Here is a 24,210-nt window from a genome sequence, read left to right as displayed (position 1 = left end):
AAACCTAGTAATCTATCATCCTTGAGGAGCCATCTTATTATTCTCTCCATCGGAACGCGTGCCATTAACTCAGAGTCGGAGAGCCTCATCTTAGTGGCTCATTTTAGATGTCTATGTTCAATTGTTCTTAGAAAGAAAAAGCAAGTCAAACTTATTGTAATTTTTTATGAATTTTTGATTTTTTATTCAATGATTTTCGTTTTCCGTTTTGAATACTTTCATTCACATTTAATATTTGTATTTTCTCTATACGCAATAATTATTATTAATATAATATATTTAGTTCTGAGTTACTTACAAGCTTATTTTAGTCATAAATATTTAATTTTTTTTCAATAATTTTTTTATTAAGCAGCTACATTTACTTAAATTTTTGTAGGTATATATTTTCAATCATTTATATTTGTAGTAGTTACAATACCGTTTAGCAGCTGTAAAGCAGTTTTACATTTTTTAAATATTTGCTTGATTACGACTAATAGAAAAGCTAAAACGCGCCTTACCTGACGCAGATCAGCGTTCACAATTCTAAAACACACTGAGATACGATTTTGAACAAACAACAGATTTTATTATACGTAAATTTACAATAGCTTAAAAAATAAGAATAAAATTATAATTTACAAGTTATCACGTCCAACTATTAGAGTTTGAAAATATTTGCGCAAGTTTGATATGATTTCGAAACAAAATTTACAAAAGCTCAACTAACAGAACTGATTCTGGTTCTCTGCCTGAATTTGCTTGCAAAAGAAACCAATTTTCGCCGATTTTTTAACGAATTATCAGCGCGTTAGAATCAGTTTCACTGTTATTCTCTAACAAAAGCAACAAAAAGCGAATTTCTCAATTCTAATTAACTACTTAAACAATTTTTATTATAAATTACAGTACAATAATTTAATTTTCTTCTACATTAATTTACAAAACTTTCTGCTTGAACCATGATTTTCCCTTTAATACTGATTTTGGCTCTATCATCATCAACAGCAACAGCAACAACATACCTACCCCACATTTATCCGCTTAGTTGTGTGGGCTACGTGTCTGCGGTGGCGCCGTCAACGTCTGTTGTTGCTGCGGCACTTGGTAGGGGCTGAAGCGTTGAAACTGGCGCGGCCGCATATCGGGCGATGGTGAGCCGCCCGACGACGTGGATGATGGTGTTGATGCGGTAGGCGGTGGTGGTGGTGTGCGATTGGCGGCCGCCACCGCCGCTACTGCAGCCGCCTGTGCCTGAGCCTGCGCTTGTGCTTGGGCTTGGGCTTGCGCCTGGACAGCGGCTGCCTGTGCGGCGGCCGCTTGCTGATTAGCACTGGCCAGAAAGCCGGCCGTCAACTGCGGCCATTGCTGCTGGAACATGTGGAATGCACCGAGGCTAGGCGGTGGTGGCGCCTGCTGTGCATACATTTGCGGCATCATCAGCTGAGCATAGGGCGAATTGCCGCCGAACATTTGCAGATGTTGACGTGCCTTTTCGAAAATGGCCATTGAGGTGGGATCGACGCCTTGCTGTGCGGCGAATTGTTGCATCAGGGGGTCGGGAAAGAGACGCAGCGGTGAACGGAGTTGTTGCTCAAGCAGCAGTGCCTCCATGGGATCGCGATCGAAGTCGGTGAGACGGGACGAATCGCGGAAACCTTTGGCGAAGGGATTCGAGTCGATTTTGAGTTTGGTAATGAGTTGATTTTGGTATGCGGTGACGGCGGTGAAAACGGTCTCGGGAAAAACGTAGGTTTTATGGTCGAGTTCCTGCAGTTCTTTGGGGTTTGTGGGTATGCTTTGGCCATGGCTGAGGCGCACCAGATGAATGCGCGGCTGGTAGCGGTGCATTGAGTTCAAAACAATCTGGAAGAGGAAGAGCAAAAAGGTAAATGTTACTATGTATGTGTGTTTGCATAATGCAACTGGAGACTTTCTTTGGCAAAAAAGTTGTTTTACTGTTTTTATTGCGTTTTCGTTGTCTTGAGAGCGCGCATGCGCAATAACAACTCTACAAAAAAGCGCTATGTATCAGCTCGCGTGTACAGCTGACTGAGTTTGGTGGAGAAAAACTCAACGCCAAAAGAAATAAATAAACACTTTTCGCAGCTGGAAAGTCATGCAGAGTAGGAATTTGTAAAAAATGGTGGTGTGTTAAATGGGGTTGGGGGCAGCGCAAAAAGTCGAAATGGCGTTCAACTCTTAGGGTGAGTACAGTTGTAGAATCTCGCATATACACGTAAGTAGATGTAAAGACGCTTATCATTTTCCGAGTGAATTAAAACAAAAAAAAAAAAAAACAAGCAGGAATTTTATTGCAGTTGCAGAAAGTTGCATTTTTATATTTTTGGCAAGAAAACTAGCTGGTATAAAAGTAAAACAAAGTATAAAAAATATTTGCGCTTAACCCTCCGTTGGGCACTCGGGGCTGTCCAGACTGACTCTTTCGACTTTGGACGTGAATTTTACATATTTCTAATTCAGCGAACGACTTTAGGCTCCAGGTAGCTTCTTGAAATTTAATTTCGATTTATGGATATAACCTTTTAAAAAGGATGCTAGAACAGGACGAGAAAGGAAAAGCTCGGGTGCCCAACCGGTTTTAAAAAAGGTGTCCAACGGAGGGTTCAGTGGTAAGCTATATATTTTACACATACATATGTGGTGCGCACACCCATATGAATAGTTTTTTTTTTTTTTGGTGCTGTGTTACCCTTTAATATTTTTAAATTTGATATTTTTAGTTTTAATATTTTTAGTGTTTTTGATTTTAATATTTTTAATTTCAGTATTTTTAAAATTTTAAGTTTTTTTTTAATTTATTAGTTTTAATATTCTTAATTTTAATATATTTGATTTTAATTTCAATATTTTTAGTTTTTTTTTAATTTATTATTTTTAATATTTTCAATTAGATTATTTTTAATTTTAATATTTTTGATTTTAATATTTTTAATTTTAATATTTTTAGTTTTTTTTTAATTTATTATTTTTAGTATTTTTAGTTTTTCTTTAATTTATTATTTTTAATATTTTCAATTTTAATATTTTTAGTATTTTTTCTAAACTTATTATTTTTAATATTTTTAATTTCAATATTCTTAATATTTTTAGTTTTACTTTTAATTTATTATTTTTAATATTTTCAATTTTAATATTTTTAATTTCAATACTTTTAATATTTTTATTTTTTTTTATTTATTATTTTTAATATTTTCAATTTTAATATTTTTAATTTTAATATTTGTAATTTTAATTTTTAATTCTAATATTCTTCATATTTTAGCTTTTAATTTTAATATCTTCATATTTTTTTCCTTAAGAATTTGCTCTGCATCATCCATTCAGTATCTCTGTCCCTCATTTTCGGCACCTCTCACTTAGTTGTATTTTAGTCAATGAACCACCAGCATTTTCTTCATACAAAAACAGCAAACCCAGCTTGACAATATCAACAACAACAGCAGACCACGAGTTACATATACATTTATGTTTGTAACGATTCACCACAACACTCACCTGTCCATTCTTATCCATTTCATTATTAGTTAGTTTCACCTTCTCGAAGGAGATAACCTGTTTGCGCAACGCTTCACAGCTGAATGGACTATCCGGATGCGCATAGAGACGAGCTGGCGGTGCGGGATCAGCCTTGCCGGCGACTAGCCAAGCCGAGCGATGATACGCATAGCGATAACGCTTCGAGTCCATCGGTATGATATCGAGTAGCACCGCGTAACGATCGGCAGGTTGTATCTGCCGCAACGGGCCGGAGAAACTAACGCGTACAGTGGGAAACATGCGCCTAGAAGAAATAAAAGTAGAAAAAAATTAAATAAAAATGTGTACAATTATGAAAAATCGGTTGAACGACGCGGGAATACGATATACATACAAAATATAATATATGGCTATGCTTTATGGCAGCAAAGTGCTGTGATTTTTATTACGGAGAAAATCGTATATGTATGGGTGATAAAATCGAATTGTGTGGGCAAACTCGCCCAAGTTGCGCGCTCCGCAGGTTGTCTCGGTGTCTATGTAAAATGCCTAAACGGTGACGAGACCACTACCACAGGTATCTGTGCCTGTTTGTCTACGCGAAAATCCTTAAATTTATGCTTTAAATCCTTTTTCACAGCGCGCAGCAACTGCTTCGCCCCTTCATTCCATTTTCTCCACCTTGTTTTGTGCTGGTACTATTTTCTTCGCTTTGCCCTGTTTGTGTTTTCATTATTCGTTGCGCCTTTGTTTGCTGTAAACAAACCCAATTGTAGGATTTTTTTCCAAACTGCTTTGTTGTAGTTTGCCTGCTTTTTTTCTGTTCACGTTTTGTGTTTTGTCTGCCTTCACGCCAAGAAGTCAATGACAACTGGCAAGTATCCTGCGGTTTTAATGCTCCTAATACCAGATACAAACACTTTGGCGAGCAACAAAGCCAGAAAAAACGAAAGATAACTAAACCAGCAAACACAACAACACGGCTGAGTTGGTTGCCAGCATAAACGACTGTGTGTGTATGTGTGTTTGGGTGTTTGTATGTAAATACAGAGGTGTTGGCTCTTGCCTATGCACTAGATGACATAACTACAACAATAACAGAAATGAAGTATGGTCGACGAGGGCTGTTGTGTTGAATGAGCGAGGAAGGGCGCGGAGGGAGTGTGTGTAGTGGAGGAAGTGGTGATTTGAATGGCTGAATTCGTTACGGGGACCGCCCTGATTGTTAGGTGTGATTTTTACAATATCATTAAAGGTAAATGCAGGAAACGCACACTCTTGTCTATGTGTGTGTGCGTGTGTGTGTAGCTGCGTGTTGCCAATAAACAAGTTGCGTTGCAGTGTGCGTTTGGTTATTGCTTTGTTTCGTTCCTGCGCTGCTGCGGTTGGCACATCGCCACCATCATCACCACCACTCTGACAGCCAGCCAGTCGGCGCGTAGAGCGGCGTGGTTTTTTGCTTCCTGATTTAAGACACAAACGTAACTGCTTTATTGCTTTATTGCCTTATCGCTGCAGTGCTGTATTGCTATTTATGCTTGTTGTTGCTGTTTCTGTGCTTGTTTTGCACATGTAACTGGTTTATGTGTTGCGTGTGTGGTCAGCAACATAAAAGAGATCCACTTTATGACAGAATACAACAACTTGCGCATAAAAGTCGCACGACCCCCTACCGTCATTTGCTGTCTTCGAGAAATCAAAATGCTAAATGCGAAATGCACAAAACTAAAAGAAAAAACAAAAACATTTAAAGTGAAAATGAAAATGAAATACAAAAAAGTGTGCAAAAAATGCTATCGTTGCAGTTGTTGTTGTTGACAATTGCAACGCCCTGTTTTTTGCTTCAACCGGACTGAGAAATTGCAGACCAATTGTTGGCGAGATAGATTGTTCGAGACATGTAGGAGTCGATCCACATTCGGACAATTGCGTGTCACACCAACTGTTATCATTTTTTTGCCAACTTGGAGTGCGACGCTCAAGGAACTGAATATGTTTTTTTATTAATTATCTTTTGAGCAGGACCGCACACGACCCAATTTTTCACACAAATTTTCCGGGAAACATCTGCTTTGTTGTGTTTGAATAGTGGAATTGTCTTCTGAAAGAGTGAGAAATTTGCAAAAATGCATTGTTTACGAACTGCGTTGGATTGAATTGGCTGAGAAACATTGAGTTGTGCCTTGAGTCCAGAGAATCTAAGAAACTCTGAATTAATAAAATGATGACGAGCTCGTAATGATAGAAAAAAGTTGCTTAACACTTTTCAATGTTGAATTAGTCCATTTTTTACATTTGAAAGTCTTTTGGAGCAGAAGATATTTGCGCCTCCTCAGGAGTGGAGTATGATAGGCACTTGATTCTCGTTTTGGTACGGCTTTCTTAAACTTTTATGGAAATATTTCAGACCAAGTTTTTGTTAAATGAAATGCCAAGCCGCAAATATATTGCAAGGAAAGAAAAATCCACTAAGAGCATATGGAGCTGCAAAGGATAGTGTGCTGCATTAGCTCTGTTATTCGTGCAGGATTTTAGAGACGATGTAGCAGTGGGCGAGTGGACTGCGTGCTTTCGCAATCGAGGCGTATTTCAAGGTGAATGATTCGTGTGCAACTGCTCGTCGTAGTTTCTCTTTCATGTTACAATATGCGACGTTTACGTGATACGCAAGTGAAGATTTGATTCGTTCGTGGATATGAAAGTTCTGGGCAAAATGTTCGGTGGCCAGCAGCCCACGGTCAGGACACAGCCGGATATAGAGAACAAATGAAAATATTGAACTCGACGTTACAAATTTGCACGACAATTCACGTCAGTCCGTACACAAGAGTGCAGCCTTCCTGTGGCTTCCAAAAACTATTGTCAATGAAATATTGAAGATCTCAGACTTCAATCCTTCAAAATTCAAATCGCGTAGGCGCTTAATCCTAACCATTACAATTTGCGTAAAAACTCCTGCGAGGCAATGTCGAAGTGTTATCGTACGGTAAACACTTTTGGAGTGAGGAAGCCCATTTTCATTTAAATAGAAGTGTAAGCAAACCTGCTGCTATTTGTGACAGAACCCCCTATTAAAACACTAACAGCCACTTCAAATGCCCAAGGTGACGGTTTTGTGTTTCTTATGGCGCATGCTGAATGATTTTTTCTTTCAATAATTAGAGATCATTTTTCCTTCAGTACACCCACATGGTTTCAACAAGATGGCGCCAAGCCGCACACTACTAGAAAGACGAAGGCGATACTGCGTGATTTCTTCCCGAAAAAATGCAAAGCCGCATTTTCTGGCTATCCAAGTCGCCGATCATACCCCCATAGACTATTTTCTGTGAGAGTACTTCAAAAGTTAAGGGTACCAAAAATGCAAAATAAAAATTTTCACATTTCACAATTTTATACAATTAAAAAATTAAATGCCATCTCAGAGATATTTTAGAGTGCGTTTATGTTGAAGCTGTTATGAGAGCTGAGATAATAACAGGAAAAATAGCAAATGGGTAACCACACATATCTGGTTATTTTGGAGCAGAACTATTCACAAAAGCTAACGAGCTTCGATCAGTGATCTTCTTCGCTCTAGTCGGTCTGGTCAACTTCGTCATGGAAGTCCTCAGCAGTCTTAAAGTTTCGCGCAAATTATGAAACTCGCCCAGTGCAGAAAGTTTGCTGGCTGTGTATTTTAATTGATACATATATTGAATTTGAAAACAGCAACAACATTTCTTCTTCAGTGTGAATTGTTTTTTCTATTTGCTTCACTTTCACACTACAAAAGCACTTCATGGCAGCTCCAACATAAAGCAGCTTGTACAAAACATATTTAATTTTATATGTATAAGAAGTAATTCTTCGATTTTCCGCGTTCTCTCTCCATATAGCGGTAAGTTTCCAAAGGTAAAGTAGTATGTTGAGCCATCATTTAAAGAAGAAAAATTGCATAAAATTCTTATGGGACTAGAAAGAACTTAACTTGAAGCGCGTACGGTATTCATCCTTTCGACTACTATCGCGTTAAACTCTATTGTGTTTCTACATTATCTTACTCGAGCAATTTTAAGGCATTGATAGCCTTATCGTTGTATGCCTGTCTCTGACCAAGGCATTTTCCAATAACATATATAAGTATTCAGTATAGCATTTCAATATTTTGACAATTTATGAATATTTATTTATTTATCTTTTTTTAATTTAAATTAGTTTTGTATAGAAATATAGCTCATTGTTGAATAAAGTCAAAGAGCGTTTAAGACTTTGTACCAGATTTATAAGAAGTCAATTCAATTTTCACGAAAATTTTCATAAAAGTTTCAAAAATTCTTCATCGAAATTAAAAAAAAAACACAAAAATTGGGTAAGCAGTATTGTTTTCGGATAGCTCTTTTCCTCGATGGTGTTCATTATCATCATCATTTCCTTTAACTCCTATTACTGCATCATAAAGCCTCAATAAAGCATTTCCACCTGGTCCTATTTTTAGCTAGCAGTTTTAGTGCATTCCACGATTTCTCGCATTTATTGACTTCTTTGTGTAGCGATTTTCTTCATGTAATCTTGGATCGGCCCCTCTTGCGGCTTCTTTGGGGTTCTAATCAAAAGCTTGTTCACAGACTTCCGCTGCATCTTTTTGCAATGTATAGCCACTCTACTTTCTGCTCTTCCTCCTCCACTTTCGTAATTTTATATGGTTGGACATTGACTGCAAGTTACACTTTTTATATAACTCATCGTTGCTGATAACGTTTGGCCACCACCTGAGAATATGTCGAAGATATCTGTTTACAAAATTTTGAGTTTTTCCGATTAGATGGTAAAGGTGTTGCGTTGCGAAATTAACTTTAATGGAGAAAATGCGCAACACCGACAAGAAAACAAATTATAACAAATCATTAAGATTTTCTAGCTGCTTCAAACTTCCACTTTACTATTTAAATTTATTACTTTACTATACATTACTAAAATTTATTATACTAAAGTTTTATAGTTTATAAAGTGTGAAATTTAGATTCATATGGCTTTTACGTTAATAAAAATAAAAAAATAATGAAAATTCAAAAAAAGAAATGTCAAAACTGTTCAAAATATTTAATTTCATTTCATTTTATTTACACATATCAGTAGTACAGATCAACGATGAGCTGTATGGGCTTTACGACGACATAGACATAGCGCAGCGAATAAAGATCCACCGGATACGCTGGCTGGGTCATGTCGTCCGAATGGATACAAATGCTCCGACTCTGAAAATGTCCGATGCGGTACCAGCTGGTGGTAGTAGAGGAAGAGGAAGGCCTCCTCTGCGTTGGAAAATCAGGTGGAGCAGGATTTTGCTTCTCTTGCGCGCTTTGTTAAACTCGACCAAAATCGCGTAAGCGGTTATTGTGTCAATTAAGAAGAAGAAGAAGTACAGAGCAAGACAATAGTTCTTCAACATTATTAAATGCAACTAGAAGGAGTTTAGCATTTAAATTTTAACATGAATTGAAGTACGGATAATAATAAAATACCGCTTTGGTAGTGGGAAAAGAAAAGGTAAATTAAGAAAAAAGTAGTTATTATATTAATATATTGAGGTGCTACATTTTTTCGCGGGCTGCAAGTGGATAAATTTGAGTTCCAACTGAACTTAGTCATTACTTTAGTTGTTTCTTGTCTAAAAATATTTTCTAGCTTAACTCACTCATATCCAAAACAATTTTATTTCTATGTGCTATTCTATTTTTGCGGCTCAAAATAAAGGCTATTTCAAAAGTGACGCCTAGATGTATGTAGGGAATAGATCATAGGCGGCACCTTTTCCTATGTCATCCCTCACATCTGTTAAGTGAAGTGCACAATTTTACGTGATGGAACAACGCGTTAAAATTAATGAAATTTATTATGAAATTAGTCGATATTTAAGAACAACATTTCGCAAAATTCGTAATTCTTTTGATGGAAATTATCGTCCGATTGGGTCGACAATTCAAAGGTTGGTGAAAAAATATCAAGAAACTGGTTCTGTCGAGGATAAAAAAAGGACTGACAGAAAAAGAACTGGACGTTCTGTTCAGAATAATTTTGTTGTAGCACAAAGTGCTGCTGACGAACCTTCAACATCGAATTCTATACGTCCCCAACAATTAGGCATTCATGAATCGACTGTTTGTCGGATTTTAGCTGTAGAGGTGCATGTGGTGGACATTTAAATGATGTAATTTTTCACATATAATTGTTAGGAACCGTATTTTGAATAAAAATAGTGAATCCAGAAAGAATCTGAATTTTTAGTTTCTTAGAATCTTAATTTTTAGCTCTTTTATTTCAAAACCACATCTAAGCTCGTCTTTTGCAAGGCTCTTTAGTTGTCATTGCAACTTTCTATGAGAGCCTGTGCTTTCTCGGTGATGAAGCCACTTGCTATTCAGCGTAATGAAGGAGGTCTTATTGAAAGCGGGCAGAAATATTTGGGATTTGTTGGAAGAGTACCTACACTGCTTCATTATTTTCTGCAAGCCCAGCATGGCACCAATTCTCGCAAATGAATGCTCAAAACTCCACATCCTTCACGATAAGCAAATATTGTATATGCAGCACACATACACACATACATTTGTGTTTATATATGAACATTTTTCTCAAACTCTTTCAATTAGGTTTTCCCACTCTTGGACGCCTCATACGCACATTGGTTTTCCCACCGCAAAAGAGTTTAACAAGAAATATGTTTTTAGCGCACCATTTAACACGCAGCGGGCTGCTATTTCTGTATTTCTGTAATTCTGTAATTTCTCGCCGCTGTTAGCTGTTTGTGTATTAATTTGAGAAAAGGATTAAAATGTGGTGCCACATGCAACCTGTCGCTCGCATTGCCTATCACTTTTGTATTCTAATTTTGCTGTCGTTACATTTTGAGCGCATTTCTTATTGTTTTTCTTTCTGTTATCCGTTGCCGTTAATCTACTCACATTACAAGGTAATTTGTTATAAAATAAAGCAAGAACACAAATAAAAGTACAAATAAATGCAACTAACTGAAAGAAAAAGTTTAAGTTGCCCCCCTCGGAATTGGTTATGTGCCACAAAAAAAAAAAGAAAACATTCGAAAAAAAGAAAAAAGAAAACAAGTCTAGTGGAGTGTTTATTGCCACGAACACTGCATGACGCCGCTGAGTGGTGAGTTGACTGAATGTCGCCTGCTTGCAGCTTTGCAACGGTTACCGGTGCAACCGCCGTTGTCTGTTCCCCCGACGAGTGGCACAAAAACCGCACTAATGCAACATTTGCATGTTTGGTCAAAATACATCCAACATCAGCGATCGCGGACTTGTATATAAATGTGAGTGTTTATACACATATTTTCTCGTATGTATGTATGTAAATAACTATTGTACTATGGCATTCTCAATGGCAAACTGGGCGGTTGCACAACACATCCCTGCCACCAACCGCGGCAGTTAACTAAAAACGCCACAGCTGTCCGTACATGCACACGCACACATACATACATAGTCATTGCATACAAATTTTTTAAGTTTCTAACTATAAATACTAAAATTTTTACTCATATTTGGGTATTCATACCTGCCCGTTTTGGTGATAATCATCTCGGTGCCCAGCTCATGAAAGCGATCCCACAATTCTTTTGTCTCCAAATGGCATTGCACCGGCTTTAGTTCGTCACAATTGCAGGAGCCCACAATTTTCGGCGTCTTTTGCACCGGTTCAGGTGTGAGGCGCTCTTCGGTGTCGGTGCCGGGTGATTGCGGCGGCGTAGAGCGCCCCTGACTGCTGGTTGTACTGCTGTTCAGATGATTTTGCGACGAGCTACTGTTATTGTGATTGTGACTATTGCTGTTGTTGTTATTGTTGTGGCTGTGATGATGACTATTGTTGTGATGTAGGCGGCGCACTTTGGCCGGTGGTGGCTCCTCCGAGTCGCTGCAATCGACTACATCAACATCCACCTCATCTTCAACGGAGATGGGACCTGTGTTGGGAGGGGGAGGAAAAAAGAAGAAGTAGACATAAATAAACAATCTAGCGTGAATAAATGCTAACTAGGTCAGAAAAGTAAGTGTGTGTGTATGGGTGTTTTTATTCAAAAGTTTTATATTTAGTTGGAGTCTTTTTCTGATTCATTTTGCGTAAAATGTTGGTGCCGCTCAAAAATATCGCTAAAATTGACACTTTATTGTTAATGTACTTTTATGTTTTGATAAATAAAAATAATTACTTCAGATAATGGCTGCATAAATGTCCAGATAGCAATGGATAGGTGCACAAGCACATTACCTGAAATTTATATCCGCAGCCCTCGAATATTTTCCATCAAACTAATCATTCAATTTTCACACTTTTTTTGCATTTTACCTATCGCCCATTATGAATTTATTGTGAAGGCATACATGAGAGAATAAAGAAAACAGCGCGCCATCAAGTAATGATTACCCGCTTTTAATTACTTGGTAAATTGTCAAGTGTAGCAACATTTCAAGCCAACTGCACTTGTTGCTGTCATATGAAATTCAATTATTTATAATTGCGCTAAATGCAGCGGCAACGGCAACAACAGCAGCAAAAAAACACGACACAAAACACAAATAGCTGCATAGATGAAATAACATTAATTATAGTAGTAAATACAGCGCCAATAGCAGCAGCAACAAAAACAATAAGAAAAGCAAACTTTGCGATAATTATTGTTGTGATTTTTTTACGTTTTATTTTGCGCATGTTGCAACTGCAAATACATTTAATACCAGAGTACGTTGGCAAGCAACCGGCCCGCTTACTATGCTTACATACGAGGGTCGTTCGAAAAGTTCGTGCAAAGACAGCGAGATGCCAATACTGGCGCGTAACGTAGGTTACCATTTTATAAAAGAGTTGCAGAGGCTGTGTCAACTAGTGCGAGAACTACCGCCCGGTGTAATTGAAGAAGAAGAGAGGCAGCGAACCAGCAGAGCGTGGCATCAGCGCTGGGAACTTTCTACAAACGGTCGGACGTTTAACGCACAAACTGACACTGACAAGGAAGCACGGGGAAAGTTGGATTCTACGTGACGCAGCTGCTCAGCGGTCACGGATGTTCTAAAGAGTATCTACACCGTGAGATCCTTCTGGCCACGGGTAGATCGGGGGCGCTCAAGGGAACTTCTAAGGCTAACAAAGTCGCAGCTCTCGAATTTGGTAGGTATTCTTACTGGACATTGTCCGTTAGGTGTTCATGCAGTAAGACTTCGGATTGCTTCAAGTCCTTTCTGCAGCAGCTGTCTAGAGGACGAAGTGGGATTAACATCTTCTCAGCTTCCCTGCTCTCGTCGGGCAAAGGTTTAGACATCTGAACTCTCACTCTTTCACTACACCTGCGTATATTGCAGGTTTAAATATCACACATCTGGTAAAATTCATCAGTAGCTTGAAGCGGTGAACACGAACGTAAATCGCCTCTGTTGGTCGTCATCCTCTATTCCAAAGCATCTCCTTCTTTTTCTTCCACCTGTCTGGTTCCTCCCCTTCTCCTTTTCGCCTCTCCTCCCCTGTATAGTATCACAACGGACAAATTTTGAATTTTTGTTCAAGTGGGCCTCTCTCCTTAATTTGAAAAAACGACCCTTGTTGCTCGGTCTGCTCTGACGAACAAGAGAGTGCAAGAAATTTGCTATTCAGGTGCCCACGTTTCGACACCGAAAGAGAAGACTTTTAGTATAATCCCATCTCACTTTGACGGGTCTTGAGCGATTCTGTTGCCAAGACCTAGTAGCGGCAGAGGTGTGTTATAGAGGTAGACGCGGAGGACCGGAGTTTGTGATTGCATCTACTTATTTTCCTTACGATGCTCTGGAAGGGGCACCACTAGTCTCGTGAGGTTCTGTGAGCGGCGCAATCTTGGTCATATCCTATGTTGCGATACTAATGCCCAGCATACAGTCTGGGGCAGCAGCAAATGTAATGGACGGTGCTCTCGACTATTCGAATTTATCGCGTCCTCTTACCTAGACATACATAACAAGGGCTCACAGACATACATGCTAGAGGGCAGGAGGTGATTGATCTCACCCTATCAAACTCGAAGCTTGGGTGGTCAATCAAGAACTGGAGAGTTCTTGCCGAAGATTCGTTCTGAGACTACAGGTACATTAAGTTTCAGTGTGGCGAGGAGGCACAAATGCCCAGAAAATCAGACTGAGAGAAGTTTAGGGGTGCGTTGCGGGTCCTTGACCTGATGCCACCAAGACTTGGAAAAGAACTGACCATTGAGGCGGTTGTTGAGAAACTCAACGCTGCCCTAACTGAATGATTTGAGTCAGCCTGCAGGATTTTCGGCGAGCATCCCACAGAGGCAAAACTTACGAGGCAAATGTGTGACAAACCTGCAAAATATCGAGCATTCAGTGGTGTACCAGTGCGCATCATGAAAACGCTGCGTGATGAAGAATGGGTCCGAAAGGCGTACTGACGCCATCTGCAGCTTGATCTATAGGCTGATCGAAAAACTGAAGAGACATTGTAAGACGAGCACTGGACAGATTATCGTGCTGACAGAGACTGACTGATTTGAGTTCACATACTCAAATAGGCCTCCCGATATATTATTTTATTTAACGGCAAGGCTGCGGGAGAAGCAACCGTTCGGACAAGAGCAGGTTTTAGTTGGGGTTAAAGTCGCATACGACCACAATGGCCATTTAGGCTTCAATAAATAGCATCACTTGTAAGAACGCACACCAAGTTTCTGCCAGGTCGATATAATTCTTTGTGTTTAGCATTCGTTTGAATCGAGGAAGTCGAGCGATTTTCAAAAAGTTATTTTCCATCACGACAACGCACCAGCTCAGGCCTCCGCAGTTGTGGCCGCAAAATGAATGGAAATAGCGTTCCAATGCATTTTATATCCTCCCTATTCTCAAGACTTGCCTTCCTCGGATTAATCGAACTACTTTTTGCTCCCCAATTAGAAGAAATGGCTGGCGCGAAAAAGATTTTATTCAAACAAGAAGGTGATTGCAGAAGCGAATGGCAGTTTTGTAGACTTGGACAAATCTTATAATTCAGAAGGGATAAACAAACTAGAAAAGCGTTGAACGAAGTGTATTGGCCGAAAAGGAGGCTATGTCTAAAAATAAAAAGGTTTACCTCAATTAGGTAGTTTTTATTTTTGCGCGGACTTATCAAACGATACTCGTACATACATACATATGTATGTTTTCATGCGTTAAATATGCACATAAATATATTTATATATACACATGATTACATACATATATTCACACTTACACACATACAAATATACATATGCTCACTTATATCTTCACATGAGGATTGTGCAAGTTGCGTAGAAACTTAGGTTTTCAGTTGTGTTTACAACGTTTTTCAAACGTTTTAATTTATATACTCATACATACATACACACATGCATACATAACTACTCCTTTTTTGCCATTTCTATAAGGTGTGAAGTTCATTAGAGTAAAAAACGAGTGATTTGATTTAACAGTTTTCAGTGGCGCGCAATTTAGTTATTTATACTATTTTTAGTAAAATTAATGTTTTTGTACATGCATAAACACATACATACATAGGTTGGTACATATGCGAATGCCGTTGTTGATTTGTAGTTATTTGAATTATTTGTGATTTGCGTTGTTAGCAGTTATTTAATTGAAAATTAAATAGTTATTAATTTATGCCGCTGGCTTTGTATTTATTACCTATTTATATATACACATACATATTTATGCATGTTTTATAAAAGGGAGCAACTATGAAAATTTTAAATAATGAAAATTTTAAACACCAAAAATATTACATAACCCATTTTATTTGAAAAAGGAACGGAAATGTGAAAGGCAAGTAGCATTTTCGATGGCCTATTTAAATACAAAATTGTTTATCCGATTCCAATGAGTTTTCTAAAATGTACTGTGATGTGATTTTTGGGCTGGTAGATCTTCGAAGATGAAACTGAAAGAGCTGTTACTGTGAATGGGCATTGCCATAGAAAACTTATTGAAGATTTTTTGTGGCCTGACATAGTCAAGCCAGGCAACACGGGTAAACATTGCATTATTGTGGTCTGAGTTTCCCGGTCGAGTAATTTCACGTAATGTTGACATAAACTGGCCACTTAACTCATGCGATCTAACTCCACTAGATAAGTTATGTGGGGTTTTTTGAAAAGTAAAGTCTATGCGAATAAATCAAAAATGATGCCAGAGCTGAAGCACAACATTAATCTGAAGATTCAGATCAAGATTGCTGGGCTCAATACGAAAATGTGTGAGCGAGCCCTTGAAAATTTTAATTCTCGCCTGACATCCTGTAGACGTGCTCAAGCTGTCATATTGTTTATAAACACAGAAATTTAGATCATAAATTGATTGGAAATGTTATGTACTGCCATATGAAACAAATTAAATGAATCTGCAATGCGTCAAATAGTGGATCAGAAGTACATTTCGTAAGTGCAAATGTATGAATGTTGCTGTCAACTAAAGCTAATAATTGTCTAGAAATGCATAGTTTGCAACAACAAAGACATTTCAATTAAGAAATGGTGAATGCTTTTGCTTAGTCAAAACTCGAGTTCAAAGAACCGTTTCTAAAAATATGCTGATACTTATAAAGAGTGGTTAAATTTCAAGGGCCGATGATGAATGTGAACCACTCCTAAACGTCAACGACACCGTTGGACTTCTTTCTTTGGGGTTATTTGAAAAAAAGTTATACGTCGATAAGCCAGTAACAATTCAAGAGCTAAAGGATGAGATAATTCGGCACATTAACGGCATAGAACCTCAATTATGCCTCAGCGTCATCGAAAATTTAGACCATAGGATGGAGATGTGCCGCCGAAGCCGCGGCGGCCATTTGGCCAATATTTTGTTTTGTACGTAATTGAGCCATACCAATGTTATCAGAGCAAAGATAAATGACAATAATTTCCTAAAAACATTCTATTTTATTCAAAATCAACACCGGCCCTTCAAACTTAACCACCCTTCTTGTATATATAAGTGGCTTGTACACCCTTTTTGGGTGTTTGGCCGAGCTCCTCCTCCTATTTGTGGCGTGCGTCTTGCTGTTGTTCCAAAAATGGAGGGACCTACCTTATTTTTTCATGACAGAAATACACTCGGAGCTTTGCCATTGCCTGCCGAGGGGCGGCCGCTATTAGAAAAATATTTTTCTTCATTTTGCTGTTTCACCGAGATTCGAACCTACATTCTCTGTCTGAACTCCGAATGGTAGTCATGCACCAACCCAATCGGCTACGGTGGCCGTCGTTCGTAGCTGGTGCTTACTACGTTCAAAAATATACCCACTTTAACTTTTATGGAAGATTAGCTACAAAAGATGCTTTATTGAAATTTATTGTATCGTGATTTACGAAATTTCTTTCAATCGACCAGTTTGCTCCATGGTTCGTGATCTAAGTGCAGGCAGACATACAAGCAAATGTGCGCTGAAAATCTCCAACTCCTTTGAAATAGCGACTAAAAATTAGTTACATTTGCAAATCAATAATTATTTCATTGAATATTATGATTGTTTCAATAAAAATACTTACATATGGACATACATACACATGAACATACATGCACGCTTGTCTACTGCCATCTGAAGTGGTTACACAAAAACATTCGCTGGCGCTTTTGAATTAAAAACTCATTCTACACGCCACAAAATGCCAACATCCGCTAGTCAATCAAACATCTAATAACAACAACGGCTAAGATAACACAAAATCACATACTTCTAACTGCAACACACACAACTAAACGCAAATGCTTACAAGTGTGAGTGTATGTATGTGTAACGGCGTATGTTGATATGACAAGTATCTCACAAATCAGCGGGTAACAGAGGTGCTGCTGAGTGGGTCGAAATTGAAGACCAGAGACCGACCAACGGCCAAAGCAGCAAAACTGCTGCTGTTTCTTTTAGGTATTTCATCTGCGTTTTCGAGAGATTTTCAAGTATTTTTCTTATGAGTAGTCTGCATTTTTTACGTTTTGAAAATTATTTATTTATTATTTGTTAGTTTGGCTTTGTCACCCGAAACATATTCAACAAATTGGAGACTGTAATTTAAACCTGCAATAAACATTCGAGCAGACAAAGACGCATAATTATGCTAATGATTTCAGCAAATACGTTTAATTTTATTAATTTTTGCTATCAACGCATACACACACAGATAATTCATTGTGCTGCATGCGCATTGTACGGAAACACATAAAATATGAGCTGCTGTTAATTTGTGTTACTTTAATTTGAGGTAAACACCATGAAGCGCTGCGGCTGCCGGTTTTCGAATCAGTCAAATTTGAATATCATAAAAGAATAAATATGCATAGACACGTACATACAAAGTGGCTGATTAGGTTAATAATTAATAACGAAAAGAGGCTACTCAATGCTTGCATCTCATTTGGCATTTTAACACCTTTTGTATAAAATTTAAAATTGTATTGCTAATAAATTTTTGTCAATTTTGATTCTCATTAAATTGCCCCTGTTTTTAAGCCAAAAGAAAGTCGCAAACTTTACGGCATTTCTCTCATATTTTTTAATATTATTTTTGTATATTAATATCACAACACACAGTGTTGCCAAGCAGTATATTTCGAAATCATTTACAAAATAAACTTAGACAAATTATAATTTTTATTAAAATAACTTAAAAACACTGTTGAATAATGTTAATTATTGATAAATGAACTATTTGCATTTGTTGGTGTTTGGCTTTGGTTTATTAATCAATGAAAAATTGTAACTGGTAGCGCGGAAGTGTGAAAAAGTGTGTAAGCAAAAATGTCAATGGCAACATTGTGTAGATACAACCAAACCCATAAACACACAAACCGATGTATTGTGTAAATATGTAACTAAAACGCAGTTGTTTTCTTCGGGATGAGTTTTGCTCAGTTTTGTGCTTGTTAGAGGCTGCGGTACTTCGTACGTTGGCCACTGTTTCCAGCAATATTCGTTGAAAGGAAGTATGTAGATGTGTAAAATTCCAAATTTTCAGTGGAAAGTCAGTTGCAAACAATTTTTAGAAGCTGACGCTGGGTAACCCAGTAATGCAAGCGAAGAAACGAAACAGATATACGAATTTAATTACAATTTTGATATGGAAATGAAAGATTTGTAAAATATTTAAATTTTAAATTTAACAAACACGCACACAAACATATTTAAAATATATGTATGCTTTTGAAGCTTTTAACAGTTAACAATAACAATAAAGAGTCTTTCAAAACACGTGCCTAGATTTTGCTTCAAAATAAAATATGTAAAAATTTAGATTCATTCAAGATTCACTCTTTTTATTCAAAATACAATGCAATTATATGTGAAGCATTAGTTCGTCTACAGGTGAGGTAAAGTCCGCCAAGCAGTCGATTCATGAATGCCTAATTTTCGGGGACGTATAGATTTCGATTCATTCAATTCCGTGTCCGCCGTAGCTGAATGGGTTGGTGCGTCACTACCATTCGGAATTCACAGAGAGAGCGTCGGTTCGAATCTCGGTGAATCACCAAAATTAAGAAAAAGTTTTTTCTAATAGCGGTCGCCCCTCGGCAGTCAATGGCAAACCTCCGAGTGTATTTCTGCCATGAAAAAGCTCCTCATAAAAATATCTGCCGTTCAGAGTCGGCTTGAAACTGTAGGTCCCTCCATTTGTGGAACAACATGAAGACGCACACCACAAATAGGAGGAGCAGTTCGGCCAAACACTCAAAAAGGGTGTAGCGCCAATTATATATATATAGAATTCGATGTTGAAGGTTATTTAGCTTCACTTTGTACTACAGCAGTCAGCAGCAAAATTCTCAGCATAATGCCCAGTTTTTGCTATGGCACTCCTTTTTCTATCCACGCTGGAATCAGTTTCTTGAAATGTTTTCACCAAGCTTAGAATTGTCAATTCATTCGCCCGATTATTTCCACCTGAAAAATCACAAATTTTGCGATATGTTGTGCTTAGAGATCGAAGATTTTCGTAATAAGTCAATAGTTTTAACGCGTTGTTCTATCATATAAAATTGTGCATGTGTCTACTTGAAAAATGTCAAGGATGGCATAAAAAATCGTACCGCCTAGGAATTATTCACTATTGACATCTTGATGCTACTTTTGAAAGATCCTTCACCAGTTTACAGCCATTTTTACACCATATCTCACTATAAGTAGCTCATTTGCTAAATTAATCATCCAATTTTGTTTTTGAATAAATACCAAAAAAAAAGATTTTTTTGATTGAGGAAAATCTTTATTTTCACGTTACGCGATTTCATTTATTTGATACCAAGCAAACGCCCTCTATTGAAGAAAATAAAATTTTTAAATAGAAAGACCAGCTATGGAATTATTTATATATATGTATTAGCTCACTATGCCACAATATGAAAAAGTATGGCATTAGGATGTATGGAAATAGTATTAGTTAATGTTTCATATTTATTGGTATGTTCAGCTGCGAAGATCTGCGATTGACTTTTGTGTTAAGCCTGTAGAAGTTGTTACCTTGACTTGAGCATGAAGATTGTTCGAGAAGCTTCTCTAAAAAGAAGATAACTCATCTCATTCTCGTGCGCCAATCCACTAGTAGTTGAGAGAGAAAGGTTTAGTGATGATAAACTACCAGATCGTTCATATATTATTGATAGAGTACACCAAATTAGAAAACACCGAAAAAGTAGAGGATTGTAATTAAAAAAATTATTGTCATACTCAGGCAGCGTTTTCGCATTGCTACAGAATTTTTGGGTCTTCGCAAGTTCAATGCAAGCTTTGTGCCACACAACCACGCCTTCGACAACAACCAAGGCAATTTTTAAAACATTTTACAAACTTTTTTTTTTATAGCTAATGTACGACATTTCTTTCGAAGGAGGAAATGGGCAACACAGTTAAGGAAAAAGCTATACAAAATCTACACGATTCAAGTTTAATGAGCTAAAAACTGCATACCAAAAATCATGCCAGAAATTTAAATTAAAAACCGTGAAATTGGGATGCTAAGCTTGCGGAATTTTTTTCTATTTTTCGTATAATTATTATTTTTTAATTGGATTTATATGGTTTTTGTTAGAGAATGCATTATGCTATTATAGGACGAAAATATGGAACAATAAAAAAAAAATACTGAACACTGGTCGACATGTTGATGTGCTATCATCACCATGAAAAAAAACATCATAAGTCGATTGACTCCTGTGTGACTGTAAAACATTCTTACAAAGGATATGGATAGCTCGTTTCAAAAACTTGGAAAGTTTGGCAAAAATGTGTAAACAGAAAGGGGAATTTATTGGTTAATAAAAATTATTTGGCATAAAATAAACACTGTTTGTTTTTACCGGTAAAAAGTTTATTTTTTTGGCATGGAGGGTGCACTTAATTAACCCGATAATAACTAATCTTTTTGTGGTAGAACAGGGGCGGGATTCAATGGACCTTCATTCTAAAAATCGATTTCAATGAATCACTACCCAACAATCTTCTAAGCACAAATACATATGTGTGAGGGAATGCCTCCGCAGAAGAATGAGAGAAGCCCACATTTACATAAAGGGTGTTTTTTTAGAGGTTAGGTTTTCAAGATGAAATAAAACGTATATATTGTAGTTTAATGTTATGGCCAAGAATTTAGCTTTATTATAAAGATAAGGGTTTGCCATTATGTTTTAAAAATGATTTCGGGCAAGTGGCCGCCGCGGCTGGCTCGAATAAATTCCAGCCGAGAGGCCCAATTTTCGACCACTTTTTGCAGCAATTGGGGCCGTATGTCAGCAATAACGCGCCGAATATTCTCTTCCAAGACGTCAATCGTCTCCGGCTTATCTGCGTAGACAAGCGACTTCACATAGCCCCACAAGAAATAGTCCAGCGGTGTTATATCGCACGATCTTGGAGGCCACGCCACAGGTCCACGGCGCGAGATAATGCGCTCACCAAAAGTTTCCTTCAATAAATCGATTGTTGCGTTGGCTGTATGGCATGTAGCGTCGTCTTGTTAGAACCAAAGGTCGTCCACATCAACATCGTCCAATTCAGGCACGAAAAAGTCATTAATCATGGCTCTATAGCGCTCTCCATTGACTGTAACATTATGGCCGGCTTCATTTTTAAAGAAATATGGACCAATGATTCCCTCTGCCCATAGAGCACACCAAACAGTTACTTTTCTCAGCAATGGCTTGTGGATTATGTTCACTCCAAATGCGACAATTTTGCTTCTTGACATACCCATTCAACCAAAAGTGAGCTTCATCGCTGAACAAAATTTTCTTCGATGCGTCGCGCGAACCGAACCATTATTTTCGTAATAAATTTGCACGATTTGCAAACGTTGTTCAGGTGTAAGTCTATTCATTATGAAATGGCAAACCAAACTGAGCATAAATCAAGTGACAGCTGTCAAAAAGACCATCTACGAAAAAAGTAGTGCCAACTTGAAAACCTAACCTCTAAAAAAAACACCCTTTCAGGTAGACGGCTTTCTATCGGTTAGCGAAAGCGACAAGCGAAACAATTCCTAACTCTAGGCAAAGGAATTCCGATAAGCTACTTTCGCTCAGCAGATAAGACTTAAGACTTTTAACTAGTTACTTTACAGACTACTGGAGCATGAGATATCACTCAAATAAAATTGGTGTTTCTGAGTCTATCATCTGTCGATTCTATGAAATGGACACTGAACATTAAGAACACATCTTTTGAAAAGTCTTGCACTTGGCCGGAAAATTTTACACGACTTTGGTGGTAATGCCATTCTCGTATAGACTGTCGAACGATAAACCCCAGAATGTGCTAAAATTTTTAAAAGGCCTTAAAATATAGGATACTTGAGCAGGCTTTGCACAATAGATCGCTTTTGGTCGCAGAGCGCATCAATAATAAACTTTTTGAGCCTTCACTAGCAAAGTGGGATTCGGCTGATCCCGGGCTCGATACCCACTATGATTACACCTACATGAAAGACAAAGTGGTAGAACAGGTTGAGAGCTAAAGGCTATCGACCTTCGGTGGGCACTGGAAACCTCTGTCATATTTTTCTTTTAAAATTCATGCCTCAGATTGGTCTTTGAACAATTGGAATAAAAAAGAATATAACCTCAATAGTACTTGCACCTGTTATATAGTTCTGAAAGTAGCCTTAGTTGGAGAGCTTTGAAATTACTATTTTTCATATAAATGAATAGTTCAAATTTGAACGATATATAAACAATTTGTACTAACATTGCAATTTTCTCAAGCCTCGAATGCCGTCGGTGTTCTCTCTATGTCACTTCTTTTAATAAAATTAGTTTCTATGCATTTCTCCAAGATGATTTTCTAATATGACTTTTTCGAAGACGAAAGTCATTACATTCAAATATGCCATACACTACCACACATAAAAGCTCAGTTTTTATTCGTTCACCTCTTTTAAGAATTGGTTGCTACCTTTCCTGATTACTGCCAGTATTCAGAATAGCAGTGAGTTAAGTTGAAGAATAACTTGTGAACTTTGTATTGCTTTAACAAATGTCTCTATGCACATGCAAATCATTTAAATAAACCTTCACGCGCATTTCTTATTAAGAACTTTTTTCAATTTTGGTGGGACTTGGTTCAAGTGACCTGCCATTCGCTATCATCGTCATGCACTTCTGCTCATGTTGACTTGCAACATCCATTTAATCTAATATTTCTTCTAAATTTTCATTTGCTCTTTTTATAATAATTGTGTACTCTTTTTTACTTACTCGCACTTCGCACGGACGATTCTCTACTTGAGGCATCTTCTCTGGCCATTATCGCAGCTATTGAGAAGTCTGTTGCTGAGCCGGCGGCATTTTTACTGCCCGCTGTGGTTTGGATCTGATTTGAATTGTTGGCATTCGAATTGGCTACAGCCGCGGCGGCGGCAGCAGCAGCTGCAGCGGTATTAGACACCGTGGGCGGCAGTACGCCATTGCACAGATACGGATGTGAGCCAACAAGCATTTTGGCAGCCTGGGCGTATGATGAGTGAGGAAAATTAATTTTGATTTTTTAGCGCTTAAAGCTGATGCCCGATAAGAAGTTGGCGTGTTTTTGGGGCTTGAAATAACGCTAATGTATCACTTGGTTCCTCGAAAATCAGCACATCTTTCGTGAAAAATATTTTTCTAATTCTTATCTAAATCTTTTGTTGCACTTGTTTTTGTTTATAATTCGTTTTTGTTTGTAATCTTTAGTTATCGTTTAACAGCCGTTTCACTACTGTTCTTCTGTTTTATTGCATTTAACACATTCGTCCCTGAGTTCACACTCTATAACGCGTTCGACTAATCTTGAGAAGTTTTTCTTTACAACTACTTGTCGTTAAGTACACAATTTTCCTGTTACCAAACGAATGTGAGGAAAAACGCTTTTTTAACGGCAAAGGCGACGGCGACGGCGAATACACGACGTATGGAGCGACGAAAACGGGTGTGTGCACAATGAAAGGCAAGCGACGACGAACTGACTGCTTGCTGCGGCAAGGAAAGGTGCACAACTTGCCAGCACCAGTCAGACAAGCAGTCAGCCAACGCGTATTGTTGTTATTGCTTGGTGAACGGTGGCAGCCACTGTGGGAACCAGTATGAGCAGTGTTTCTGGTAGGTTGAGAAAACAAACAAACACATACGCAGATGTACGTGCCCATACGCTGGCTTATACAGGAATGGCAAAAAATAGCAACAACAGCAACCAGTTCCTCACTAAGGG

The 24,210-nt window shown here is 37.9% G+C and overlaps 1 protein-coding gene across 1 annotated transcript; it reads right to left on the bottom strand.

Annotated features, from left to right (window-relative positions):
• Positions 1 to 396: 396 nt before the first annotated feature.
• On the bottom strand, positions 397 to 23,985 carry LOC128863913 (T-box protein H15). Its single transcript, XM_054103333.1, has 4 exons — positions 23,223 to 23,985; positions 11,044 to 11,449; positions 3,502 to 3,787; positions 397 to 1,848 (listed from the first exon to the last, which is right to left on the bottom strand). The coding sequence occupies exons 1-4, from the start codon at positions 23,461 to 23,463 to the stop codon at positions 1,027 to 1,029; spliced, it is 1,755 nt and encodes a 584-aa protein (XP_053959308.1). The 5' UTR covers positions 23,464 to 23,985; the 3' UTR covers positions 397 to 1,026.
• Positions 23,986 to 24,210: the final 225 nt, after the last annotated feature.

The sequence above is a fragment of the Anastrepha ludens genome, chromosome 5 (assembly GCF_028408465.1).
Source record: "Anastrepha ludens isolate Willacy chromosome 5, idAnaLude1.1, whole genome shotgun sequence".
NCBI lineage: Eukaryota > Metazoa > Arthropoda > Insecta > Diptera > Tephritidae > Anastrepha > Anastrepha ludens.
Note: the sequence above shows the minus strand (reverse complement) of the source record. Positions and strands in the feature narration are given on the sequence as shown.

What these genes read in the sequence shown, in the direction of transcription:
- LOC128863913 (XM_054103333.1), bottom strand. Translation starts at nt 23,463, where the DNA reads ATGCTTGTTGGCTCACATCCGTATCTGTGCAATGGCGTACTGCCGCCC. An exon ending in ATTATCACCAAAACGGGCAG is followed by an intron (nt 3,788 to 11,043) that starts GTATGAATACCC and finishes TATTTCTTCTAG; the next exon opens with GCGCATGTTTCCCACTGTAC. An exon ending in AAATGGATAAGAATGGACAG is followed by an intron (nt 1,849 to 3,501) that starts GTGAGTGTTGTG and finishes TTCCTCTTCCAG; the next exon opens with ATTGTTTTGAACTCAATGCA.